This window comes from Eleginops maclovinus, chromosome 3 (genome assembly GCF_036324505.1).
Source record: "Eleginops maclovinus isolate JMC-PN-2008 ecotype Puerto Natales chromosome 3, JC_Emac_rtc_rv5, whole genome shotgun sequence".
In the NCBI taxonomy this organism is placed as follows: Eukaryota; Metazoa; Chordata; class Actinopteri; order Perciformes; family Eleginopidae; genus Eleginops; species Eleginops maclovinus.
This window is the reverse complement of record NC_086351.1, coordinates 5915604-5940575: the sequence shown is the minus strand read 5'-3', so window position 1 is coordinate 5940575 and position 24972 is coordinate 5915604. Positions and strand designations below refer to the sequence as shown.

Below are 24972 nucleotides of genomic sequence, written 5' to 3'. Positions count from 1 at the left end.
GGGGCGATGCCAAGTGTGCATTCAGTTTGACCCGTGTGTTGCACCCTAGCCTTTCCGAAATGCCACCACTTGAAATCCTTGCAAATTCTAAGGAGCATGTTTGAGGGTTTTTGGAGTTTAAGCCTCTTTTCTCTCTCCCCTTTATTCTTTATCCATTAATCCATTCAGAGTGGTCATGGTCTTTATTCCCTTAGAGAGAGGTGGTGCTGATAAATAACTCCCGATACTTTCAGTTGGATGGTTTGTTTCAAGACTTTAATGATATACTGTTGTATTTGTCTGGTCTAATTAAGAGAGATATGCAATTAAGTCCTGATTCCAAAAACCTACATTTCCCTTTTTGTCCTTCCAGGTTCATCTTCCAATGATTATGTAAAGCGCTTTACTTGTGAGGTTTTGCACAGCCCAGTGGAGTAAAATAAAGATGAAAAGCACTTTGTTGCTCCTAATTAGTAAAAAATGTAATAGCTGAGGCGTGTAATCAGCTGGGAGCTGCTTCTAGGAAAGATCTGCTTGGGTATTTTGTCACATTTCACACAATGCTTTGTGGCAGCAGAGATGCGTTTGACTGAGTGTGTTGAGCGAGCTTTTGCCTCAGAGAAAATTAAAGAAATCTTGTCCTTTCTTATTTCTTATCTGTGTCTATTAAATTTGCACATGAGAGTTATACAGTACACCCTGCACTGCTCCTATTGTGCTGCAATTTAGAGGAATTACACAGAGCTGTCATTTTGAGTGTGTGCACAGTCTGGAGCCCAAACACTGCCCCCTCACAGTGTTTTCTGGGCCCGTCTGGTTTGGTCCCGAAAGCTTTGTGCATGTGACGTTATGATTAACATGGTGGTGAGTTACAAACAGGAGCACATCACACCCACCGACACCGTGCACATGGACCGCGGTCCTATAAATATCAAATGGGTCAGAGGTTGTTCTTGGGGGGGGGGGGGGGGGGGAGCTGCGTGGCAGATTGTTTTTCGTGTTTGTGAATCACAGTCCTGCTTTAAGACATTGCTGAAGGATGACTTCCTTTGTTTGATGTTGAACATCTGGTCAGAGAAGATTGAGGGGGATGATGAAGCATGAAGGCTCAAGAAAGATCAAGCCTGAGCCAGTGTTTCCCGGTGTTATGTGTCGTAGTACACACTACACTGTATATACTATACGGTTTAATGCTAGATGTTGTTTAAGGTATCCTGTTTCAAACTCTTTTTTTAGGGCTGCCGAAATTAGTTGAAATAAGTTACAAGACTTGCATAAAAAGGGAAATACTGTTATAAAATCATGCTTTGGTTTGGGAAAAAAGTGTGACGTTGCTATTTTGTTACCCTGACACAGGTTATAATCAGTATTGAAAGCATCATTTTATTTGCTGTGATAACATTTGTGTTATAAACGGGACTTCAATTGCCGATCATATTTATTTTGGGTTAATTTACCCACATATTTTAAACGCTTGAAACTGTAACCAATGCATTTTCTCTAATTCTGATTTTTTTTTAAGTCTTGTGATGATTCAGCAATCTTCAAAACAGTTGAAAGTAGATGATTTGGATTCTACTTTTTGATGAATTGAACAATTGGGTCAACTCTAGTAGTAAAATATTTCTTTTTATATATTCTTTGGAAGTTAAACAAGAAAAAATGCACCTTTAAGTCAAAAGGACAGTATTTTCCACAGGGAGTTAAACCTGTTATAACCCAAGGTTGCATTTAGAGTTCTTGGAGTGGTACAGTTCAGTGTTTGCTGCTCCCTGCTTCTCTGCACTGGATCCACTGGGGCAGGAATGGTATGTCTGAGCACACATCAGGGATGTCACAGAGGGAATAGATATATGTAAGTGCCCCCCTGTAGTCATAACATATCACATTCAAACATACACCCACATACATATGGCATAGGAGATGCTGTATAGGGAGCCTGCCACACGCTGCAGCTTTTATTTATTTATCGTCTTTCATAGCGATTTTTTTCCCCCAAGCATTTGTTCTTTGTGCTTTTTTCCTCTATCAGCAAATAAAGCACACATCAGCTTCATCCTCAGTGGTGAAATGTTGACACTGCCAGTTTCCCGTCATTGTCTTGTGGCATGCATTTCCTTGTGGTGACATTTAAAAGTTAAAAGCTTCTGTCCTGCTGATTTTGCAGCAGTGAAGAAAAAATCGACTCTTATATGGGAAGGAATCACTCCGGCATCAGTTCAGTTTTGAGTTGAAGGCGATTGGAAAGGCACAACATATAGTATATACGTTTTTTAAATCATATTTTAGTTGCTTTTTGGGATTTATGTATAGAAGTCGAATGCGTGTATGTATTCTCATGCCCCTGAAATGAATTGATTCTACATTTTGTTCCAAAAAATTGATATACCATTTGTGAAACTTAGAATGCTATTACTTTTCACTCCGTAGTGGTTATGTAGCTTTGTGGTAACCTACTAACTTTGATATTTTCTGCATAACACAAGTCATCCTCAAGGACTGATTCCATTTAGGGTGAGCGTAACTAACCTGCTTTAATTTAGTTCTCAGTAAGAGCTTTTTAATCTTCTTAATTGCTCATTTATATGGTAGTATGTCATGAATCTAAGTCGGTGAGGCAAAAACATTCTCAGATATTGAATTTCTCTCAGGATGGGTTTTTTGTTGGAGATCAAACAATATTGGGCTTAACTAGTTTAAATGAAAGGCTGTGACTGTGATCTGATGTGGCTAAATGGATTTGACCTGATGTAAGTTTACAGTATGACTCTTACACATCCTCTTCCTATTTTCCCTTCCCCATCCATCTCTTCCCAGACCTCATGAAGTCAGAAGACAGGCAGAAGCTTGCCAAGGAGCGGAGAGAGGAAAAGGCCAAATATCTTGGTAAGTGGAAACATGGGGTGGAAAGAGAAGCATGTTTAGAAGGAGAGCTCCCCCTAGTGTTGGGGTAAAGGTGGTTGTTTTAGATCTGCAGTTATATTTCCACTGTGCTGACTCAGGGCATGCACACGAAGCACAAAGAGAATTCAATAATAGTTTGGGCTTTTGTACAAAAAAAAACTGAAATCAGAAAAAGCCAAACTACTATTTTATAGAAGAGGAGCAAGCTTTCAATTCCTGCATGCATGCTGAATTTCAATAAGCTGTGTCGAAATCTTTGCTTATTGTACGATTGTCTGACACGTAGTTGCAGTATCCTGAATTATTCGTCCTCACATTGTCAAAAAGGACATTATTTTATCCAGTTCCCTTAATAAAGCTAACCATTTTTCAACGTTTTGCTGTGTGATTTGCTATGACTTATGACCAGCAAAGCACATTAAATCCAAACGTGAATTGATGTAGTTATATCAGTTGGTGCAAGCCTTCCTTCAGTGCCTTTCCCTTTTGCATCAGATGATATTGCATCTTTCTGCCCAAGTCTTTATTTTCTGTTGTACACACGGCTGTCACGTTGTCACCTGGCTACATGGTTGCGCACTGCTTTGCATGTCTGACAGCTGCCTCTGTCTTCTCTCTCACACCTTTCCCTCCTGCAGAAGAGCTCAGCATGTTACAAGGTAAGCCACTCACCTATATGTATGTGGTGGTGGTGGTGGTGGTGGTGGTGGTGACCCATTTCAATACATTTGGATGTCTGAGTTTGATTAAGTTTAGTAGTTTTTACTAGAGTTGGGCAATAAACTGAAGAAAATACTCCTAATACTGACATTAGGATCATTAAACAACCTAGCTTATGTCAGTCATTTTGATTAAATGTCTTCCCATAATTGCTTTAAGATGCATCTGCTTTAGCCCCCTCTTTCCTTCATTCCACTTTTTTTTTTATAGCAAAGCAGCAGATAAAATAATGAGCACTGATGCTAATGCTTCATTAGTTGGGCAAAGTTGTATCTTATTTATAATATGAGCTTAGAGAATAGATATATCGCATACTTGCTGTAATCAGTGAGCCCCAATAGAAGGCCAGAACACATTGTCATTTCTATCTTTATTCAGTAAAAACTACATAAAATGAGTTATGTTGATATTGCCCAGCTCTAGGTGTCATTCATTTAATCCCCTTGGTGTTCCTTCTTTCAAATTCATGAAAATCATGGTTGTTTTTTTCTTCTTTATCATAGAAATCTCAACTAATTGCAACCGTCTCTCTCTCTTAACATCATTAAAGTGTCTGTCAGACAAATCATGTGAAGAAACACTGATGACGTATCTTATCATTTGTCTGTAAACAAATGTTAATGTATGTTCTTCAGCTTATGGGACTTAATGTATCTCAGAAAGAAGAGACGTGTGCCCCGAGAATGAACTTTGAATGTTTCAACTTCATCCACATGTTCGCTCATGCAGACGCCACAGAACTCCTTGGATTTTGTGTTTAAAGATAACACGTTCGAACCACATGCCGCAAAACCTACTATGATTACTATCTCACTGAAGAAATTGGACGTTTCGCAGACATGTGCATCTAGTTTTATCCTGGCTGCGAATATACATCTAAACCTCTTTATATTGCCAAACAGTAAATCACAAAGTTCAGAATGTTCTGAAATGAAAAAAACAAAGTGTTAATTATCGTTCACTTGTTAAGACACAGAGCTGAAGTATTTTGCACATATGTTTCTACTCTGCATCTGTGGTAGTCTCACAGAATATCGCCAGCTGTTTACGTTAAATTACGTTATAGATTAGATTCAAATAGATTTGTAAAGTTATCTTTTGCCTCAGAGCTTGTGTACAAACACGCTATATATGCCGTTTCAGTGGGTTTACTCAAAGTGATATGAACATTTTTAGAGACACTTAAGCTCACATTATCACATTTCTGCATAAAACTGAATTAACTCATCATAATGGCATTCAGTATATCCTCACATGACACTGATATATTTAGACTTGATCTATCAGCAATGCCTCGTTGCCTAAGCCAGCGTTGTACTCGACAGCAGCGAGATGAGTTTGATACACTTCAGCATGGATCAGTCTAATTGGGTGATCACTGGGGCATGCCAGATGGCAGGGGTCTGATCTGATACACTCAGTCAGACCAGGATAGAAGATGAGATCCTGCCAAAGCCCAAAGCTTGTGTTTACAATATCAGCTTTAAAAAAAATCCTGGTCAGTAAGACTTGGCTTATCAACTTTCACCGGTGGTATAAATAGTTGAGTTGGTAAAGGGGGTAAAATTAGAAAAATCCTAGCTTTTATCTACCTTTTGTGTGATGCTTTAGAGGACATGTATCAGTGACTTCAGCAGCTTCTCTCCTGCCACCAGTCTCTGGTGGGAGGATATAAATACTTAATGTACCCGGGACAGAGCAGTTCTCTGCCTATGATTATTTAATGGTCTTACTATAGTTGGTCTCGATGCTTCTTGTCAGCACTGATCACCGGTCTGAGAAACTTGAGGGCTGAATATTTGAAGCAATGCTAGGTTAAGATATTCATGATTAGACATCTGTTTATCAATGAATGCCCTGGTATAGATGAGTAAATGACTCATGATACACTGAAAATTGCTTAAATCATGAGCTGAAATTATTTAGACTTCATCTCTTAAGTCCCAAAGCATCCAGACAATTTCAACCTCATTTTCCTCCCTTTAACCAGCACCAAGGAAACAATTTCCAGGCAGTTCAGTTGATCGAGTCCAGTTCAAAATATTCAATCAGCGAGTGTCAAAATGCTGTGGATGTTGACAGAAACAGAAACCCTTCTGAGCATGCATTTAACATTGCATTTGTCTGCAGTGTAAGCAGTTTCCTCCTCCCTCTGTTCTCATACCACATGCTAATAATGAAGCAATTTCCACTGCCCTCTACTTGCAGAACCAGGATTTGTATCACTGGAAGGTAAAGATGAGGCGTCTCTCAAATTCAGGCCATTGTGCTGCAATGAGCTAAGATGCGCACTGCAGCAGATATATTTCTTTGCCACAAGGTGCTGGCAGGCAGTTCCTTAGTAAAACTCAGCCTTTCTCCCCTTCTCAGATGAAAGCGCTAGCCTCCAGCATCTCTGCAATGATCTGCCACCGTAATCTGAAATCCACAACCAGTTGCTTTTGTAGCGTCAAGTGCTTAAGAGAAATAAGCTGCGCCTCCTTGCAGAGGTCGATTCTTCATGGAGGTTTTGCTTTGTAGTTTAAAGAAATATGGTGAGTTGTGTACACAGAGAGGCAGCTGCAGAAAGCTCCTTTTACTCCCTCTTTGAATGGCTCAGGGACAACAAGAGCATTTCCATATCAAAGTGTTTGGTTTATTGAAACTGACATGGAGACTTGATGCGATTAGTGATGTATAAAAGTGTCACTTCAGAAGTGCTGTATCCGTCACACTTGGCTTTATGCAGCTTTCTGTGGAGAAGTCGAGTAATTGAATTTATTTTTTCCAAACACAGCGTGAGATTCAGGTGAAGGGAGACATGTTTTATAAAGAGCTTTTAGAGGAAAAGTAAACTTCAGAAACACTCGACTCTTTGGGTTGACTGGATTGTCCTTAAAAACCCCTCAACCTATCAAAAGATGCTTTCAACAGATTTCACACCTCTCTTCTAAGTAAAAACTGTTGCAAACCTTTCAAAGAGAATGTGTATTATACACCTACAGTATTCTGAAAAGACATGGAAGAGAGACAGACGGCGCTCTTTTGACAAAGTGTTACTCTCCTGACCACCTTTTCTGCTCCATCTTAGCTGCTAAAAAGAACCAGTGGCTGGAGAAGGAGGAGAAGGCCCGGCAGCTGAGGGATCAGCAGCTGGAGGAGCGCCGCAGGAAGCTGGAGGAACAGCGGATCAAGGCGGAAAAACGAAGAGCCGCCCTGGAGGAGAGACAGAAACAGAAACTGGAGAAGAATAAAGTAAGTTTGGATGAGATGTTAAAAATAATCCATTCATTCTGTGATGTTGTTGTATTAATGACTGTCACACAAACACATTTTGACTAATAGATACCCAGAGGTGTCAGTTCAATGCTATCCCTCACTGGAATGGGTGCGGATCGGGGTCAGTAGCAGATGAGGGGATTTAGTCTCAAGGACACCTAAGCCAAGCTGGGTGCTTGAATCCAGGCTTTAATAAGATAAAGGATCAACTATTCCTCCCAGTTCTTGCCTTTGATCCTTAAGATATTTCAAATAAATGATATCTCTCCCTGTTTCTTTTCCAGGAGCGCTATGAAGCGGCCATCCACAGGTCAACCAAGAAGACGTGGGCAGAAATCCGCCAGCAGAGATGGTCCTGGGCCGGAGCGCTGAGCCAGAACTCCAGCCAGAAAGAGAGTGAGTAAAAAATACCTGGGGGACTCACTCACTTGCAGCTGATGGAAGTTATCCTTCTGGTATCGGTGCAATGTAGGACTCTTTTATGGAAATAGATTATATCTGTTGGAGTTATATTTGTCTTTATTTGCTCTCGAGTGTCATTTATATTTGAAGTCCATTACAAGAACTTTTTTTAGCTTTATTCCTGCAGCTGTTTTTACTGATGAAACTTATTTTTGACATTATTTAAATAGACTTAGATATGTACAAATCAAAAACCTGATGTCACTAAATTATCTTTAAGAAATGTACCTTCTACTAATAGCCTTTCTTTGCAATGTTATTTTCTTAAAGGGTGATTAAGCCTTCCCATATGCTTGTATATTAGATCAATTTAAAGATTTTTTAAAATGACTTAGTTTGTAAAATGTCATAAAGAGGCTGACGTCTGTAAATGTTTATCAGAATAGATTTTGATTAATATCCTGATATTTTTCACAGCTGAACCTTTTCGGTAGACTTTGTGCATTGTTGTCTTGTTAAGGTGAATTATACCAGCATTTATTTAGTTTACTGTTTTTTCTCCTAACAGCATAAATGGTGCACAGCAGTTAATGCTTACTGATGGTTAGCATATTATGTTGGCAGACGCACAGTCAGGAAAACTGCTCAAAAACAGGTTTGGACAGCACCCACGGTTTTATTTTAATGTGATGTCTGATGTGCCTTTACTGCACCAGTCACGCTCCTCTGCCTTAAGACACCACGTCTCTTTCCTAGACAGCAAGTGGCCTCTTGACTATTGATCGCACAAAGTGAAAAATGTATTGAGCTGCTTTATTGCATCAGTAAGCAGGGTTGTTGCAGCAAATTGAATATGTTGTCTAATAATTCAGTGACTGCAGAGGTTAAGTAATCCTGATGGATGCTTCTGCACTTCGTGCCATCCCCCAGGACTTGAAGCGCTCAGTCTGAAGAATCCTGACTCCTATCTTATGTCACGCAATCTCCTCTGCCATATGACGGGGGAATTATTGACAGTCTAATCAAACTCTGCCTCTCTCACCAGCAGGCCATCTGTGGGATAATGAAAGTAAACAGAGTGATGAAATGGTTTTAGACCTCTGGATGTTTTTCAGGAAATACTTGGTTTCCTGAAAAGAGCATACTGCCCTATTGTCTGTTTGAATGGAGACATGGAAAAAGAGAATAGAAAACCTCCATTACAGTGATTCAGAATCATGTCTGACGACATTTGGGAAGTGAGGAGTTTTCATTTGATTGCAGAGTATTAAAGGGTTGTATAATTGGGATAGATGAAAGTATAGCACAAGGATGTTCTCGAGGGTTCAAGGATTTGCCAGCTCACGTCACCAAACATTAAATGAGTTTCATTTTCCGATGACTGGTTTGGTTGTTATGGTAATTTTGATCTGTCTTTTCCTTACTGCTTGTGTTAGTAGTTTTAAAAACGCCCTGTCTAGGGTGGATATGCTTTTTGGAATAGGTGTTGTTGTGAAGTACGTATAAGTCTTACTTACTTTGTCGATGATACTTTCACGTGGGAGCAACACATTTAAGGGTAATTTCACTCAAGTCACAAAAAGACTATTATAAAAAACATATTTTGTCATGTACCTCAACTGAGTTAAATTAAATTAAATTTGGTGTGCTCAGAGCTCTAAATTTAACAATTAGCTAATTGTTTTTCATGAAAAGTTGCCTGTGATACTCCTGATAGTCAACATGTATTTAAATTCCCTCCAAAAACCTAATAAAATATACCCCAGTTCTATTTAAGCTGTGATGAAAAACCGGAAAGAAAATACCTTGTTTATATTGTCTTTGTTATTGTTGAATATTCTATATAGATTAAAGTATATCATTTATTCTGTAAATATCAAAAAGCGGTAAGCGATAATGTGCGTGGTTTTTTTTGGATGAACTGTCTCCGTAGCAAAACCGCCTTTGAGGCATTTAGCAACATTAGAAATAATATTTCACACGTTTCATGTCATAGATGCCTGACTTCCCCTTGAGGCTAACTGCAGTGAACATATGGTGTAACGTGTGTGCGTGTCCCGTGGAAGTTATTACACACACAGTGGGCACACAGGAATCTGCTTCAATGGGGGTTGCTCTGTAAAGCTCACATTACAAAGACTGTTGCCTGTACAGTGTGGGGTGGGGGGGGGGGGGGGGGTTGTGTGTTTGTAGAGGCATCATTGGAGCGTAACACATGACACCACAGAAGTCCCTCCCTTTTCCTCTCAACCACGTGTGAACATCTGTGTGGCGCTCTCTTGGCTTCTTAGGCAGATGCTCACTGTCAACGGTCAACCTGCCCAAACACGTGGACTCTGTTATAAACAAGCGACTGTCCAAGTCCTCCGCCACGCTCTGGAACTCGCCCAGCAGAAGTAAGGCAACATCTGGAACGCCCATCCCTCCCGTTTAATGTGTCCATCACTCCGCCACCGCCAACACCTCCGAACCCGTCCATCATTGTCCTCTTATTTATTTGTATTTTTTCAGTTCTTCCCCTTTTTCTAGTTTCACTTCCTCTCCTGTGCTTGATGGTTGACAGCTGACCCATTTTCATCTTCCCAAACCTCTATGAGTTCTTGTCTTTTTTGGGTCCGGTTGGTTTTGTTATGCATGGTCATTATGGGTTATGTGCAATTTTTGTATTTTGTCCTGCTTTTTTTTTTTTACTATCCTTTGGTTGGTTCATTATGTGGTTATGGTCATTTCATGTGTTTGTGTAATCAAATGGATTCTTTTGTGCTCATTTTCATCAAACAAACTGGTTATGGCATGTCTTTTACATTGTCTCGAATGCTCTACTGATTGATGTTATGGAGGTGGATGAGATTCCTAGTTGACACATTTCTTTGATTCAATTTTGCCTCCCTCAATCCACCTTATTTTTCATGCTACAGATAAAGACTTTTATAGCTCTTAAGTTATCCAGGTCACAGTGTACTCCTGCAAAGAAGGAGAAACTTGGGGGCTTGAAAAAGTCAGTGAGTGAGTCAGCATTTTTCAGCAGATAATGTATTCTAAAAAAAACTCCCCGGAGGAGGTACTGTTCCTCAGTGCTGCTGGAGAAATATAGATGGACAAATAATATTACCCTCTTGTCGCTCCACTCTCTACCCAAATTAAATTGCACACCATGTCATTGCAGCATCACCCTTATTCTACACCCTAAAGCCAAAGAGGGTTGTTTCTCCCCCAAAGAAACACTGATGAGTCTCCACTGCTCTGGCTGTCTGCTTGTACTCTCCAGGCTGTGGTTATAAATAACTGACTCAGTGTCTAGACAAGCATGTCAAATAAGTCTCTCTCTTGGGTGGTAACAATACTTTATAGAAGACAAATTCACTGCACTCACTTTCTCCCTCCTATATTCTGTTTGGGTGGCTCTGAGGTTTTTTTTTTGTAATTGATTGGGTCGTTATGGCTTGTAGAAATACTGCTGCATCAGCCATAACTGAGATTAACCATTTCTTTTCACTTCATTTTGATGATATTATTTTAAGACTTAATCACGGTGTCTGGGTAATGGAGATACTTCTGGTTTGACCACTGTTTGGGGTTGATACTGGCAGCAGAATTTCTGGTTCAGAACAGAGGACTTCAATTTAAGAGATGTGTTAAAAAAAAACATGCATTCATCAATCTTGTTTTCTATCTGCAGCACGCAGCCTCGCACTGAGTCCCTGGGAGAGCAGTATAGTGGACCGGCTGATGACGCCAACGCTGTCTTTCCTCGCCAGGAGCCGCAGCGCTGCCAGTGTCCTCACTAATGGCAAAGATGGTCGTAAGTTGAAAAAATATCTCTCTTACATAGCTCTCGTATATGAAGGGCAGCAAGCTTTAATTATACATCCTTTTTCTCCACAGACTCTCCTCTTTGCCCTCGTTCTGCCTCCGCCAGTCCCCTCACGTTGTGCGCCCACCAGCCCCACCACCGCTGCTCCGACCGCTGGAGAGTGACGTCCAGCACACCCGACATCACCCAGCGCCAACACAGACGCAGCTCCACACCTGTACGTTTTACTATCTAGCTTTTGACCTTCTGACAGTCAAGTGTTTTCCCAGTACTTATAAGAGTGCTGTTCTCTATCAAGAGACTCGAGTTAGCCATAACATTTATTACAACACGTTATGGTTCCAGTGGTTTTACTATTCACCTGGATCTGACTGGAAATTGGATTGATGTTAACAAGCAAATGCCAATCGGATCAAACTTCTTCTTTTCCTGTACTCAATGTATAACAACCTAACGTGTACACTATCTTATCTCAATTCTTTATAATCATTTAATGGATTTTTGTAAACGCACATCTTAACATTGAAACTTGTTAACCCTTTTTTTCGGCCCTTTTGTCACACAGATGGATAAAAACAAGAAAGCAAAGAAAGACAAGGAACGGGAGAATGAGAAGGAGAAAAGCGCTCTCAGTAAAGTGCTTAAAAAGAGACAGTCTCTACCAAGCATGAGACACAGACCTGATCCGAGGTAAACATACAGTTTATTTCTACTAAAATTCATCTTTGCTTGTAGTTCATTTCAGTTTGAAATCTGGCTATTATCCATATCACAATTTACTGTATGTACAGTAGGCTACATCAATTCCATGATCAATTACAAAATATTTAAAACATTAGTTGCAGTCTCCACTAAAAACACATGAAATACTTCTCTGTTTTAATATTCCATACAGACACGGTCAGTAAAAAGGTTGTAAACAAGGTTAACCTGACATCCCCCTGACCCACAGCTTGTTTGTGTCCAACAGCTGGGTCAGCCAGAGAGGCCGTGTTTACGTCTGCATTGTAATGACTTCACATTTCATGCCCTGTTTGAGCAGAGGCATTGAGGGAAGGATCCCAAGACGAGTGGTCACTTCCTCTCATACCCCCAAGGCACTGAAATAAATGACATCAATGACAGAAGGGATGGCAGAGGAGAGAAAAGTTATTTTGATTCAACAAAGAGCTTGGTCGAGCTGTCAATGGCCTCGGTGCCACAGGGCTAGAGGACAAAAAGCTGTTCTTCAGCGTAAGGGACATTTTTCCCTCCAAGTGTTGCATTGTCAGCCTATAGCCGGGTTACTGACTCATGCACTTAAAGGACGATGACGCAATGTTTGAGAGCTTTGCCGCTAATAACAAGTGGGCTGATGTCATGTTTCTACAGGACATGCGTCAAACAAACACTTCAGCCCAAGTGTAGAAGACTTCCAACCCGGTGTCAATCCATTAGAGAATAACTGTTGATCTCCCATCAGTCTTATCTTTTAACTCTCTTTCTTACAGTCCCAGTCCTTTATCAAGACAAAGGCCATCATCCCCAGCCACGCCTAAGGACAGAGCTGGTTCTCCCAGCCCGGCTGCCTCCCCAAAACCTCCCTCAACACGTGGAAGCCCGTCCACTCCTAAAGGTCGGCCCAAAAGAGCCAGGACCCCTGCCAGGATAGACCACCGCACCTCTTCCCCCGCCCCCCTGGAAAGAGTGAGGGAGCCTCGCAGGCCGTCTACTCCTGAACAGAGAAAGAGTGAGTACAAATGATGGTTATTTTACAGATTTTAGAGTAAATTAAAAAGCTCTTTTTAGCTGTTCATGCACAGGAACTAAACCTGTGTTTGGATTTCATTTGTTTGATAGTTTTAGGTTTGTTTTGCACGGTGACATCAATCATGATTGGATTTTTTCCTAGCAACAGCAGTACAGTATAGTAGTAGTATAGTAGTTTGACAAGAAAAATCCTAATTAAAGAATCAGATAATAGCTAGACTTTAAAAAAAAGTGTTTTTCCTTTTCGGAAGCTTCCCTGAGTACTGCATTTGTGTCGTTGCTGTTGCACCCCTTTCTGTGACTGGCCAGATGAATGAATCCAATGGAAAAAGTGAACAATCTTCGAGAAAATCTATATTTCTTTGAAGAAGCATGAGGAAAAAATGACAATCAAGCAATAAGCTATGAGTAGAGAGAGGATATAACGAGTGAGCCACACACAGCTCCATGGTCTGTGTCTTCTCACACACGGCTGAACTAATCAGCTTTATGATGTAATTACCAAGGCTGAAGCTGTGGCTGTTTACAATTTCCAGTTGCTGGAGGTTTCACGCTGCATGCGAAGAGAGAAGGCTGTGGTTGCATGTTTTGTTTATAATGATATTTATTTTTTAAGTCATTAATTGTAGGGAAGCATAAATAATGGGATCAAAGTTACACATCATTAAACCTGTGTATAACAATGATTTCCCCCTGGTTTAGGCTCCCCTGTGGTTCCTGCGATCACAGTAGCCTCCGCCGCTGTCTCTCCCCATGTGTCTGGCACGCCAGTTACAACCACAGCAGCCTCCCCGTCACCGGAGCCACTCCATTCAGTCTCTACATCATCCCCTTCACCCTCTCCATCACCCAAGCCCATGGCAGGCACCAACGACGCAGAGGAGGCGGGTCGCATCCTGGCAGAGAAACGCAGAGAGGCCAGGAAGCAGAGGGAGAGGGAGGAGCAGGAGCGCCGCGAGCAAGAGGAGAAGGAGAGGTCAGAGGGTTTAAATGTGCCTCCAATCTGAAACACAGTGTTGAATCTGCATAGTCAAGGTCTTTCGCTTTGCAAGAGATAAATTCAATTTTATGGCCATGATTCACTTTAATTCCAGAGTTCCCACTCATGGTTTTGGTCTCTTAACAACCCTCTACTTTCTTCTTGTGAGTCAGTTCTGAGAAACTAACTAAATAACCATTATTAAAATGCACAGTTGCAATCCTCAAATGTAGGGCTTTTAGGCGAATGCTGAAGTTTTAGTTGGTATGTTCGTTTCTAAAGAGATTTATTGGGGTAGACTATCCTGCTAAACAAACCTCACTGAGAACATATGAATACTTCCCATGTGAAAATGAAAACATGTGTGCCAAACTAAACAGGAAGGCTCCTTCCACAAGACAGCACACGTATGTCAGTACTGGCTGTGATGTGTGAGAGCATGAAGAATTGGATAGCCTGTTGGCTGATTCTAACCACAGCTAGTCCCTATTTACAGCTTGAGAACTGATGCGATCTGTCGTTGGCGCTCATACTTCCAATTGTTTCCATCCCTTGAAATAGTTTGGTCTCTGTTGGCTTCTGCTTCAATGCCAACTTAGCAGGGATGTAAACTAAAGAGGAAACGTCCCGTCAATGGGATCATTTACATTTTCAGATTGTTTACCCCATTCAAAGCGTTTGGCACATGATCTAGTGGAAAATATATTTACCCTTAGCTTTATGCCCGAATTCCTGCAGGATCTTGAGAGAGGAGAGAATAGCGAGGGAGGCAGAGGAGAATCGAGTCAGGGAGGAGGAGGCCCGCGCCATGGCCGAGGAGCAGCGGAAGAGGGACGAAGCTCAGCAACTGCAGGACGAGAAGGACGCTCAGGAGAGGGCCAAAGCCGAGCAGGAGGAGAACCTGCGCCTGCAAAAACAGGTATATTGTTGACTGTCAACACCGAGCATGCAGGGTGAGTGTTAGCGAGGTGTGAACTTGTTACAGTTAGTCACATGAGAAAGGAGAACGCAAGTACTTAAAGCCCATACTTAAAGAGCCAAGCACCATTAAACACTACTGTGGCATTTATTACCGCCTTTTGAATAAAGGTCAACACTCCTATGCATTCGCCTCTACAGCATCATTACAAGGCACTTTGCCCGTCACACCGCAGAATGATACGCTCTGCTATCTTTGGCAAACAAAAGTTTGTGGTGTTTTTAAGTCTCACTTGTTTACCGTTTCAGCTCAGCTGCTCAACTCACTCTGACCTTTTTTAGAACAGGCCGGTCCTGTCCAGTATTGTCTACGTCAGTGGATGTTGTTGTCCTTTAAGGGCAAATATTACTCAGAACTGGTGAGCAGGTAGCTACAAAGAAAGGGCCCTTTTGTATTGCTCTGTTTGCCATTATAAACAATATTGACTCTTGTTGATGTTGCCGGGGAGAAGCAGATTAAGATTGATGCTTAATTAGTAGAAACGGATATCCACTGAGAATGGAAATGTGGCCATTCATCACAGTATTTGTTTATCCTGTTACATGATCAGCGCTGGCACGGTCTTATCTCTGTGGTATCTACCCTTTACCACCCCCTTGTGGTCTTTCACAGTGATAGCATTTGTGGGTAAACATGATCCGATGTATTTATGCAAAGTCTCAAGTATTGTGTTTCTCTTTGAATTGTCCTCACCAGGCTGTAAATGTTGAAAATAGATCTTTCTTGGCTCAAAGGTACCCGGAAAATATCCCTCTTGCGGTTGTAAACAATAATTGCAGAGAGCAACCACACCCTTGTTATGTTAAAGGCATGTTATTTTGGCTGAGTTTTTTTCCCCCTCCTGTCGGCATTAAAATTGTGGTTGGAATCTCGCTTGTGTGCTTCAGAAAGAAGAGGCTGAAGCTAAAGCCCGGGAGGAGGCGGAGAAGCAGCGTCTGGAGAGGGAGAAACACTTCCAGAAGGAGGAGCAGGAGAGGCTGGAGAGGAAAAAGGTAGGGCAACACATCTGTCCTGCCATCATTGTCTATCTGCAAGGTTTTAAAGTCAACCACGGGGGGAAAAAAGCCAATTTTCCAAACATATTAACCTAGATTCTTTTGGGAAAATCCGTACTTTTAAAATCCCCACTTCAGAGTAACACACCATTAATTATGTAATCCATTTTCAATAAGCTCTCTTTCTTCAGTAGAGGCATTATATTCTGGGGTATGTTCATTCTGTGGTCTGCCTTTCAACATGACAAAAGCCGTCTTGAAATGCGATTCCCTGAAACCAAGATGAATGATGTTTTTGGCTTATCCTGGATTGGTCGACTGCATGCCATGATTTAATAGAGCTGAGACTGTGTGTCGAGCGTGGAGCTAAATATAAACACTAATAACAATGAAGAACCCCGTGTGCCAGTCATCTGGGTGTGGATGATATGCGTGCGTACTGTGACCATGACCATCTACATTTAAGTATGCCACCCACATCTCCAGAAGGCCTCTGTATGCGGGCTAAGCCTTTCTTTCCCCCCCTCCTCATCTTCTCTTCATGTGAGAGCGGCTCTTATCGAGGCGTGCCAGATCAAGCTCAGCAAACCCGAGCCTGGCTCTGAGCTGGAATAAACCCACAGGAACAGCATGTCCTCTGCCCCAAAAGACTCACTGCTTTGAGGCACTGTACCACACTCTGTGACAGACTAAAACGGACTAGCCCACTCCTATTATCGCACATGTGGTTTAAAGTATCCTGAGAGGCAACTCGGCACATTTTTTGACAAAGAAGAACCGTTTAGCTCTCAGTTTTGCAGCCCAACTAGATACCAAAGCCATGAATGTGATTTGACCATGAATCTTGGATCTAAAAAATGTTTCACTTTTATGAGTGGCAGCTGCAGTCATGGTGTCCCAAGCTCAATGTGTCCTCAGATGAAGGTCTCACTTCTGCGTTCTGTGAATACAAATGATCTCCACAGTGGTTTTTATAAAAGCACAGTGCAGCCAACTTCCTCTATACTATTCTCTGCTGGACCTTCATGCTGCTGTTCCAGCTGAATACACACATCTGCTTCATCATGATTGACTCAGCCCTCCACCTACACCACAGCCACGGTGCATTAAATTCAAGGAAAAAATTAATAGAAGCAAAATGTAAAACAAGGTGTGTGTGCTCAGTCTAGTCCACTTATCCTAAAATAAAACCATTTGTAACTACTTAAAATGTTTTCCCAAATATAAGTACACATCTGTCCTGATCCCTCTGTGTAGCGAGTCCCCAGGACAATTTTTTTTTAGGAAATCCACAAAAATACAAAACAGTTCTGTTACTGGCTGTCATGTGGCATGTGCCTGAGACTTATTCCTTCCTTTTCTTTTTATCAGCGTCTGGACGAGATCATGAAGAGGACACGCAAGACAGATGGAGGCGAGAAGGTACATTAGTGGTTCTTTAAAAAAAAAAAGGAAACAACATTCCAAAACTGGACTGGACAATAAAAACTGATATGATCCCCCATCTTCACAGAAAGAGACAAAGTCATCGCCTCCCACAAACGTCAATGACAAAGAGGCAGAGAGCAGCAAAGGTAAGCAGAGCATCTGTCCGAAACCAATCTACCCTCTTAACAATCCTCAAGTCATGGAGGAAAATCATTACCGTCTACAAGCCTTTTATCTGCAGCAATCGCCTTAACGGATTTCCCATTAATGTGTAGATGGACTCAGAAGTGCATTTCTAAAAGTTGAACTCTTACATCATAGATCATAACAATTACTGTAGGTGGACATTGTTCTTATCCCACGTATAAGATAGTTCTTCTCCACGCCTGGTTTATATCTTCCCTATATTAAGATACACAAAATCACAGGTACTTTTATTGTACTTTCTTTCTCATTTCCCATGAATCATCCACCCATCTGAACTTTTTGTAGAGCAAAAAGTTATTTGGTTATATCACTGCCTCATATCCTGCACAGCTGCACTTTAAGTTCTTTTTCTATGCACAACAGGACCCATGTGTTGTCCGAGCAGCGGCACTGAGGGAGTAAGAGAGATGAGTGGGATCATGACAACAGCCTGCTGCAGTTATCAGACAATTACTTTGGACACAAGTATTAATACAGGGGAGCCGAGGCATAATTCCTACAACCACCAGTAATGGCACAGATTAGTTTTTCTTAACAAGCATTGATCTTGCACATCATCTTTTTGTTACCATGTCATACAGACAGAAGATGAGTAAGATGAAGGGAATTTATGTGGTCTGGGGTATATGCTGTTTGTGGCAAATATCCTCAATGCAGGAAGACATTAGCCGGCCACTGATGTGGTCGGAGGCCTGGCAGGAGTGCTTTAGTCGAGTCAGGGGTGTAGAAACTCTCCCAACCACAGCCATGTCCTCAGTAGAGCAGAGTTAAGAGGGATCTGGGACACAGGAAGGATACCCCAGCATCCCTTTCCTGCCTTTTAACATCAGCCTGACACAGTTGAGGCTTAATCCTGGAGGGTATTGTCGGATGCTTAACGGCTGTCTTACTCTGTTTCCCTCTAGCATCTGCTGAGTATCAGCCAAAGCCAGAGGTCAACCTTCCCAATAACAAGACAGAAAATGGACAGACCAACATCAAAGAAAGGTAAACTATTGATGTGGATTAAAAGTTCCTTTGTGCTCAAGTTGATGCAAGACCACCCTGAACAGTATAAAACTTGAGTGCCAGAAGAATCCCCAATCAAGTCTGCAGGACTTTTGCTGTAAACTTCAAGGTAACACACAAGTAGCCAGGTTCAGAGCACAGTAAACAGTTTTAACACCGGGAGATATTCGGTTTCTTCAAGTGTTTACGCTTTGTGTTTTAATGACGCAACTTATGGTAGCTTCCAGGGCTCCCGCGATGGGACGGTGGTGGAATGAGTCATTTGTTGCATGAGTCACTCTGACCCATCATAACCAAAACCATATTCTGCTTTGTGTCTCCCCTCTCCAGCAGCCCCTCAGTGCAAGTGGTCAATGGGGTCCAGCCTTCGAGACATGAAAATGGGCTGTCCTCTAAAGGAGACTCGGCCCATTATGGAGATATCATCCATCTCGCAAATCACGGCAACTCCACCAACGGAGCTCGGGATAACTCTGAGACCAGCATGGCCCCCGAGCAGATCCTCACGTTTGATAGTGAGGAGTCATTCATGAAGAAGGCCGGCCCCATGAAGCCTCAGCATGTTGCAGGTACATACTGCTACACAGGACAGGGCACAATACAAACATGATGTCACGGTCATAAAGACACAGCTTTTTTGTTTACGTTATGTTTTTCCACGGTTCTTGGTTTAAAAGTAACATCTTTATTATTTTAATTTATAGTTGCTTGCCCAGTGTATTTTGTTACCTCTGGTTAGAGAATGGAAAGCTGTTTACAGTGTTTATGCAAAGTTAAGCGGCTTTAAACTTGAAAGTGGTTTTGATCTTATCCCCTTATTTTGTTAAAAAGTATAATTTACCAAACAAAGCACTTGAAAAAAACCCTCTAGTATAGTTTTCTTAAGAGGAGGAGATAAACATAAGCTGAGCTTTAATGGCATTCTTTTACTAGTCTCAAAAGGGAATAAAGGCATAGCTTTTTCAAGGTTGATATATCTCAGAAAGGGTCCGACTTCGTCCCTGGTTTTAGAAAACAGGAATCAGAATCAGAAATACTTTATTCATCCCAAACTGGGAAATGTTTTCGTTGCAGCAGGCGAAATACAAAATGAAGCAAAACAAATAATTAGAAATAAAAATAACAAATATGCAGATGTACAAGTATTGCAATTAAATGGAATATTAAATCAGATAAAATAATTACAATGGAATTTGCTTTATTGATCTACAGAGGGGGAAATGAAAAAAACATGATTAAAATTCCCACAAAGACTTGATGACATTGTGAAACCTATTCATATGTAAATATTGTTAATGTGTCTGTGTATGCACCATATATACCAAAGCAAAAACCTGCTTGCTAATAAAACCGGTTCTGATTCTGAACAGCCACGTTTTGATTCGAAGGATCTCGTTGCAGTGAGCAAAGAGAGCCAATGTACGCATTAAGTTAAAAGCAGCAGCAGATGAAGCCACAGTTTAATTTGAAATAAGCGTGTGAGAGGATTTTAATGCTTGGCCAAGTTCACATTTCCTAATAAAGACTGCGGGACAAGGCACCATACCAGGTGCGGTTGTCTTTGGCACAACAAACCTGGACTTGTACTGCATGGACGTGCAGGTCGTCTCCCCAGAGAGAGGGGGCATGCCCTGGTGTGGCATGGACACTCCATTTACACTCCAGTGGGGTGGAGATGAGATACGGTAGAAATAGTGCAGGGAAGGGTGAGGAGAAGCGGGGTATCTTTATACTGGTGACAGCTTTTACTCAGCGGCCCCACTGACTTTGGCCTGAACCCAGTGAGGAATTCCTAGAATAGCCGAGACGATGAGGAGACCCTATCCACAAGTGCTACACTAGTAGGGGTTAGAAACAGGACCCCTTGGCAATTAAGCAGCGGATCACTCCTCACTCAACCCCCTCTCAGGGACCACGTCAGCAGCAACCCCCCCCCCCCTCCTGTACATCTTAACCTTCACCTGTTGGCCTGAACACTAGCCAGCAGCCATTAATACTACCTAAAGCAAACAGAGGACGATTACCTTTCCTAGCCCTCTGACGTCTGTCCTCCACATTTCCATGTATCTTCCTAGATCTTACTACGTCTCTCGCATTAAGGCGAACTCTTCCATAAAAAGAGTTCCGGCTTCTCATTTTCGCTCTTGTAAATGTGGATACATGAGACGCCTTTGACCCGGGGGGGACATTTATGATGAGGGTTTATTGATATGCGAGACTGATTTAATGCAATTCCTAGGGTTTATTTGAACGTTCAGACTGAAGAGGATGGCCCCGCTCACCTCACATTTGGCGTTGTCAGTCAAATAAATCCCTGCTACAATTAGCGTCATCACATCAGCTACATTAGACTCAACAATTTAAGGTCTTTCCATTACCAGCATGTCAACAGTTCATGTAGCATGTTACACATCCTTTCACATTTCGTATTGTCACCAGGTCTGACGTTTACAGATTTAATCGTATCAAATACTGAGACTCTATTACCATGTGTTGATAAATCCTCATATAATGCTGACTCCAACCCTTTCCTCTGTGTCCCCATCAGAGGTCCTGTGACATGTTCCAGTGTGGAAGTGCTCGTCGCCTTAGGCCGCTGACCTTTCCGCTGCCCTGCCAACGCTGTCCCGGGGAGCCCTGCGACCTGTGCCAAACCTTTTTTTAAAGCCCCCAAAACAAACACATTCTCTCTGAAGACGAAGAGGGCCACGGAAGACGAAGACCAAGCGTTAGGGCGCAAAAGCAGAAGACTAAATGGGATGAAAGGAGTTGCAACACATCGTTAACATTTGCAAAAGATCTAATGTGGCACCGAACAGTATCATCCGTTGTACAAAGCACAGCTGAGTAATGATTACAATAGGCTGAAGTGTTTTTTTTTTTCTTTAGTTATTTAACTGAAAGAGACATATAAAAGACTGGGTACATTCTTGTGAATAATGTAAATTAACTTTGTGTGATGGACTAAGGAGGGACCCGTCTGTAGGTTAAAGTCATATGAAAGGGAGTCATTTTAATGCTACTCTGCAAGTGAAACCCAGGCATGATGCTTCCTGGTCTGTATAAAGCCACCTGTAACAGTTTTTGTAAAGTTAAAATGCAAGTTCACGTGCAACAGCTTCTTACTATGTGTGGTGATACTGTCTGTGCAAACCTCAGCTATGATTGATTGTACACACAACTGGATGTAAAAATGTGTACAACACTCACTATTAAGTAACCAGAAGTCATTTAAGGTCAAATCCCTATGAATTTACTCCACTCTTAAAACAGTTCAATCTGTTTTCTTTCTCATGTACAAAAATGACATCGTCTTCTCTCATTCTACAGTGAGATTTCATGGAGTCATGTGTATTTGAAATGCTGGTGCGTGTATATGCGATAATTATTTTGATGTGCGTTACAAGGTCAGTGGGAGCTCTTTAAGTCTCATTAAAGACAAACTGTCCAGTCTGCAGTCTCTCTTTTTGTTTTGAATAACATCTGATTGATAAACAGATTATTTGTGGTATAAGAAAAACAGGATACAGATGTTCTGAATTCAGTTTCATATCTCACTATTAACGATATCCTGTCATCTAAAACAGGGATGGGAATTGGTCATCATTTGTTATTAATTTGTGGGAATGTTTTGTACTACATTTTGCTTTGATTTCTCTCAAGGCTCAATATTAATCAGACTTTTCAAGGTGAAAAAACTCTCTTGGACGGTGTTGTGGATGCTAAACGCAGGAAAACCGATTTAGAGATGGTACCGGCAGGCCTTTCAGTTAATGTAAAAGGCATGTGAGTTGGCTCAGATGTCCATTTCACTTTGGGTCTCCTTTTACAGACTCTACAGGGGGTAGATGTTTCTCTAACTGCTGACCCCTTTCACTATATACCAGTTTGCCAGAAGGAGTCCTGGCATACAGTTTCAAGCCTTCTAGGCAGCTCAAGTGCATTCCAAACACCACAATTTATGTCATGCCACAATGATCATCATGTAGAAATTATGTGATTGAAGTGACTTATAGCTGCTTGTAAAATTTAACAGTTATGGAGTCCAACAGGATGAGGAGACTACAGTTCGTTACCTAAGAGCTGCGATGTACACACAGACTCCCAATAGGCTACATAAGATTGAATCACCTTGCAGTGAAAAGCTCTGAGCGATGCATGCAAACTGTGTTTTAGCTAACTAGCTTTGAGTAGAAATGCTGTCAACAGAATGAAACAGAGACCCAATGAAAGGAAAAGCAGGACATGCTAAGCCTCATTAATGAGGAGACTTGGTAAGTGTGTGAGAACTTTTTAAAGTAAGTGAGAACTGCATTTCTTTACTTATTAACATCTTCTTTATTTCTACAGTGCTATTGCTCCTACCAATTATCCTTCAACTGGCCAAATGCTGGAGAGGGTTTTCCTGAAGTACCAGACTTATTTTCCAGACTGCCTTACTGGTAAATGTGTAAAATATTGGGGTATTATGACCATAAGATTTACAAATACTCCAACTTAGCGCACAGTTTGAAGCAGCAACAGCCAAATGGTTTTCAAAGCTGCCATGAGAACGATGTTAACCCCCGCTGACACATTTGCAATTTTCCACCACTTGATCTCAGTGCTACTTTGCTACTACACATGTACACATGCCGTTGAAAGCTGTATTCATAAACCCCACCAGAGGGTGCAGCACTGCAGGGTGCTGGTGATAGACATATTACATATACCTGGATACATGCCTACTTTGTAGTTTGATACAGGTGTGTCAATGCAGACAATGCTCACAGGAAAATGTAAAGGCCTAAATAAACAAAAAAAAAACTAAAGATGGATTTAAGATTCATATTCTCTGTAGATTTGGATGCTGTTGATGTGCTAGTCGAGCCTTGGTAATGTGTGGTACTTCTCCGATGGGACTTGAAGATTAGTGGGCACTATTTTTAGGGAGGTGTCGGCCAGGCAGTGCACAGTTACAGGCACAGTATCGCCAAGAGTCTGAGAGAAAAAAAAAATCACATGGAAAAAAAGGATTGGAAAAAAAAGGAAGGAGTTCAATTTGTGGTTGGGAATGGTGATCCCAAAGCTGCTACTGATCAGTCATCAGTCCAGTAAATGTTACTGGTGGGAGTCCTGGGGTAGCCTAGTTAGCTTACATAGAAGTGCCCCCACTCCTGTTTTCCTGCCTCTTTGATTGCTAGAGTATTATCTCGTCTGTTTGCAAGTGTGCTGATGTGACATTGGAGGTGTCACTATCCATGACTATTCTTACTCCCCTCTTCACCGGGTAAAGGTGAATAACTTCTTGTTAAGGGTCATATGAAAATGAAAACGAGAGAGAACTAACCACATCCTGTTGAGGGTAGTGGGCACGCTGTCAAACCATTGTGTTAATGTAATGCAGCCAGCCTGCTCACTGTTGTTTCAGGCGTAAATCTCATCACTCGAGGACTGCGAGGAATGTTTCAGAATGGCAAGTGCGCCCGCTCCACCTCCTTTTAAAGATATGGGAGGTCAAAACTGGGTCACACTTCGGAGTCCCATACCAGATAAGACCACCACTGCTACAGTTATACATACACTACCACCATCAAAGCGCAAACTCTGCTCAGTGTTTATGCTCACACACACCCCCCCCACCCCCCTCTCACATTGAGCCATCTTTATCTGCTCGGCAACAGGCTCACTTCACACAGCTGCTCTCGAACATTAATGAAAGGCCACGTAACAAACCCACAGCGAGCCTGTTTCTTGTTCCCCCCCGGAGCTGTCAAAGCAAGGCAACCTCACAGCTATTCCGACGCGGGATGACAAGATTTAGGAGCGACCCCCATCAAAATAAGGGCCTTGATGCCACAGCGCTGCCCTCAGAGGTTGCACAGAGAACCCAAGGCCTCACATCCCATCAGGGTGGTCGCTGGGGACGGGGAGCAGCTGAGTCTAAAGAGGCAGCTGTTGGATCATTGTCACAACCACTCTGGTGTGGTTGCTCTTTGATGAGGTCCTTCCCCAGTGTATGTATGATATTCCACCGAACCTCAAGTAGCTTATTTAACGAGTCTGGCCCTAGTCCACTTTATCGTTAGCTGAAGGCATGCCGTGTTTCCTTTGGGTGCATGTGAATAAAATCACGTTCAGAGAAAATGGGAACACATTTATTGGGAAAGCCAGCATGTACTTTATGGGTGCATGTGCTTGGCGGTTGGTAGGTATTATGATTGTTTTGCTAACAGCTATTACAAAATGAAGTCGTAAATAACTCTGTTGCTATGTGACATGGGAATGAAGCAGTATGTTAAATGCTAACTGTTAAAAGTGAAAGTATTTAAATGATGCAGATGATTAACATACATATTGTATAAAATGATCAAAATATTATATTTATTTTAAACTGTTGAAGAAACTGACTAAGAATCAGTAATATGTTAATGTCAGATCAAATGTTCTACAACATTTTTGACATCCTATACATGAACTCTTTTCAGACATACTGTGACTTACTCTGATATTTGTGACATACTTTGACTGAACATATTCTAGTAGGATTTTCTTCATGATATTTTTAGCA

The 24972-nt window shown here is 41.7% G+C and overlaps 1 protein-coding gene across 5 annotated transcripts in view; it reads left to right on the top strand.

Moving 5' to 3' along the window:
- map7d1a (MAP7 domain containing 1a) overlaps positions 1-21875 on the top strand; it is a 35518-nt gene extending 13643 nt beyond the window's left edge. Inside the window, exons 3-19 of one of the 5 annotated variants that reach the window (XM_063879902.1) lie at positions 2797-2865; positions 3522-3542; positions 6674-6837; positions 7146-7257; positions 9555-9659; positions 10943-11065; positions 11149-11294; positions 11643-11767; positions 12568-12806; positions 13529-13802; positions 14544-14724; positions 15672-15776; positions 17151-17201; positions 17293-17353; positions 18320-18401; positions 18756-18991; positions 20971-21875. In XM_063879902.1, the coding sequence (XP_063735972.1) occupies positions 2797-2865; positions 3522-3542; positions 6674-6837; positions 7146-7257; positions 9555-9659; positions 10943-11065; positions 11149-11294; positions 11643-11767; positions 12568-12806; positions 13529-13802; positions 14544-14724; positions 15672-15776; positions 17151-17201; positions 17293-17353; positions 18320-18401; positions 18756-18991; positions 20971-20981 (2105 nt within the window). In that variant the 3' untranslated portion in view covers positions 20982-21875. Of the gene's footprint in view, positions 1-2796; positions 2866-3521; positions 3543-6673; positions 6838-7145; positions 7258-9554; positions 9660-10942; positions 11066-11148; positions 11295-11642; positions 11768-12567; positions 12807-13528; positions 13803-14543; positions 14725-15671; positions 15777-17150; positions 17202-17292; positions 17354-18319; positions 18402-18752; positions 18992-20970 lie in introns of all 5 variants that reach the window. The other 4 variants (XM_063879901.1, XM_063879903.1, XM_063879904.1 and 1 more) reach the window with 4 other exon arrangements.
- The last annotated feature ends 3097 nt before the right edge of the window (positions 21876-24972 follow it).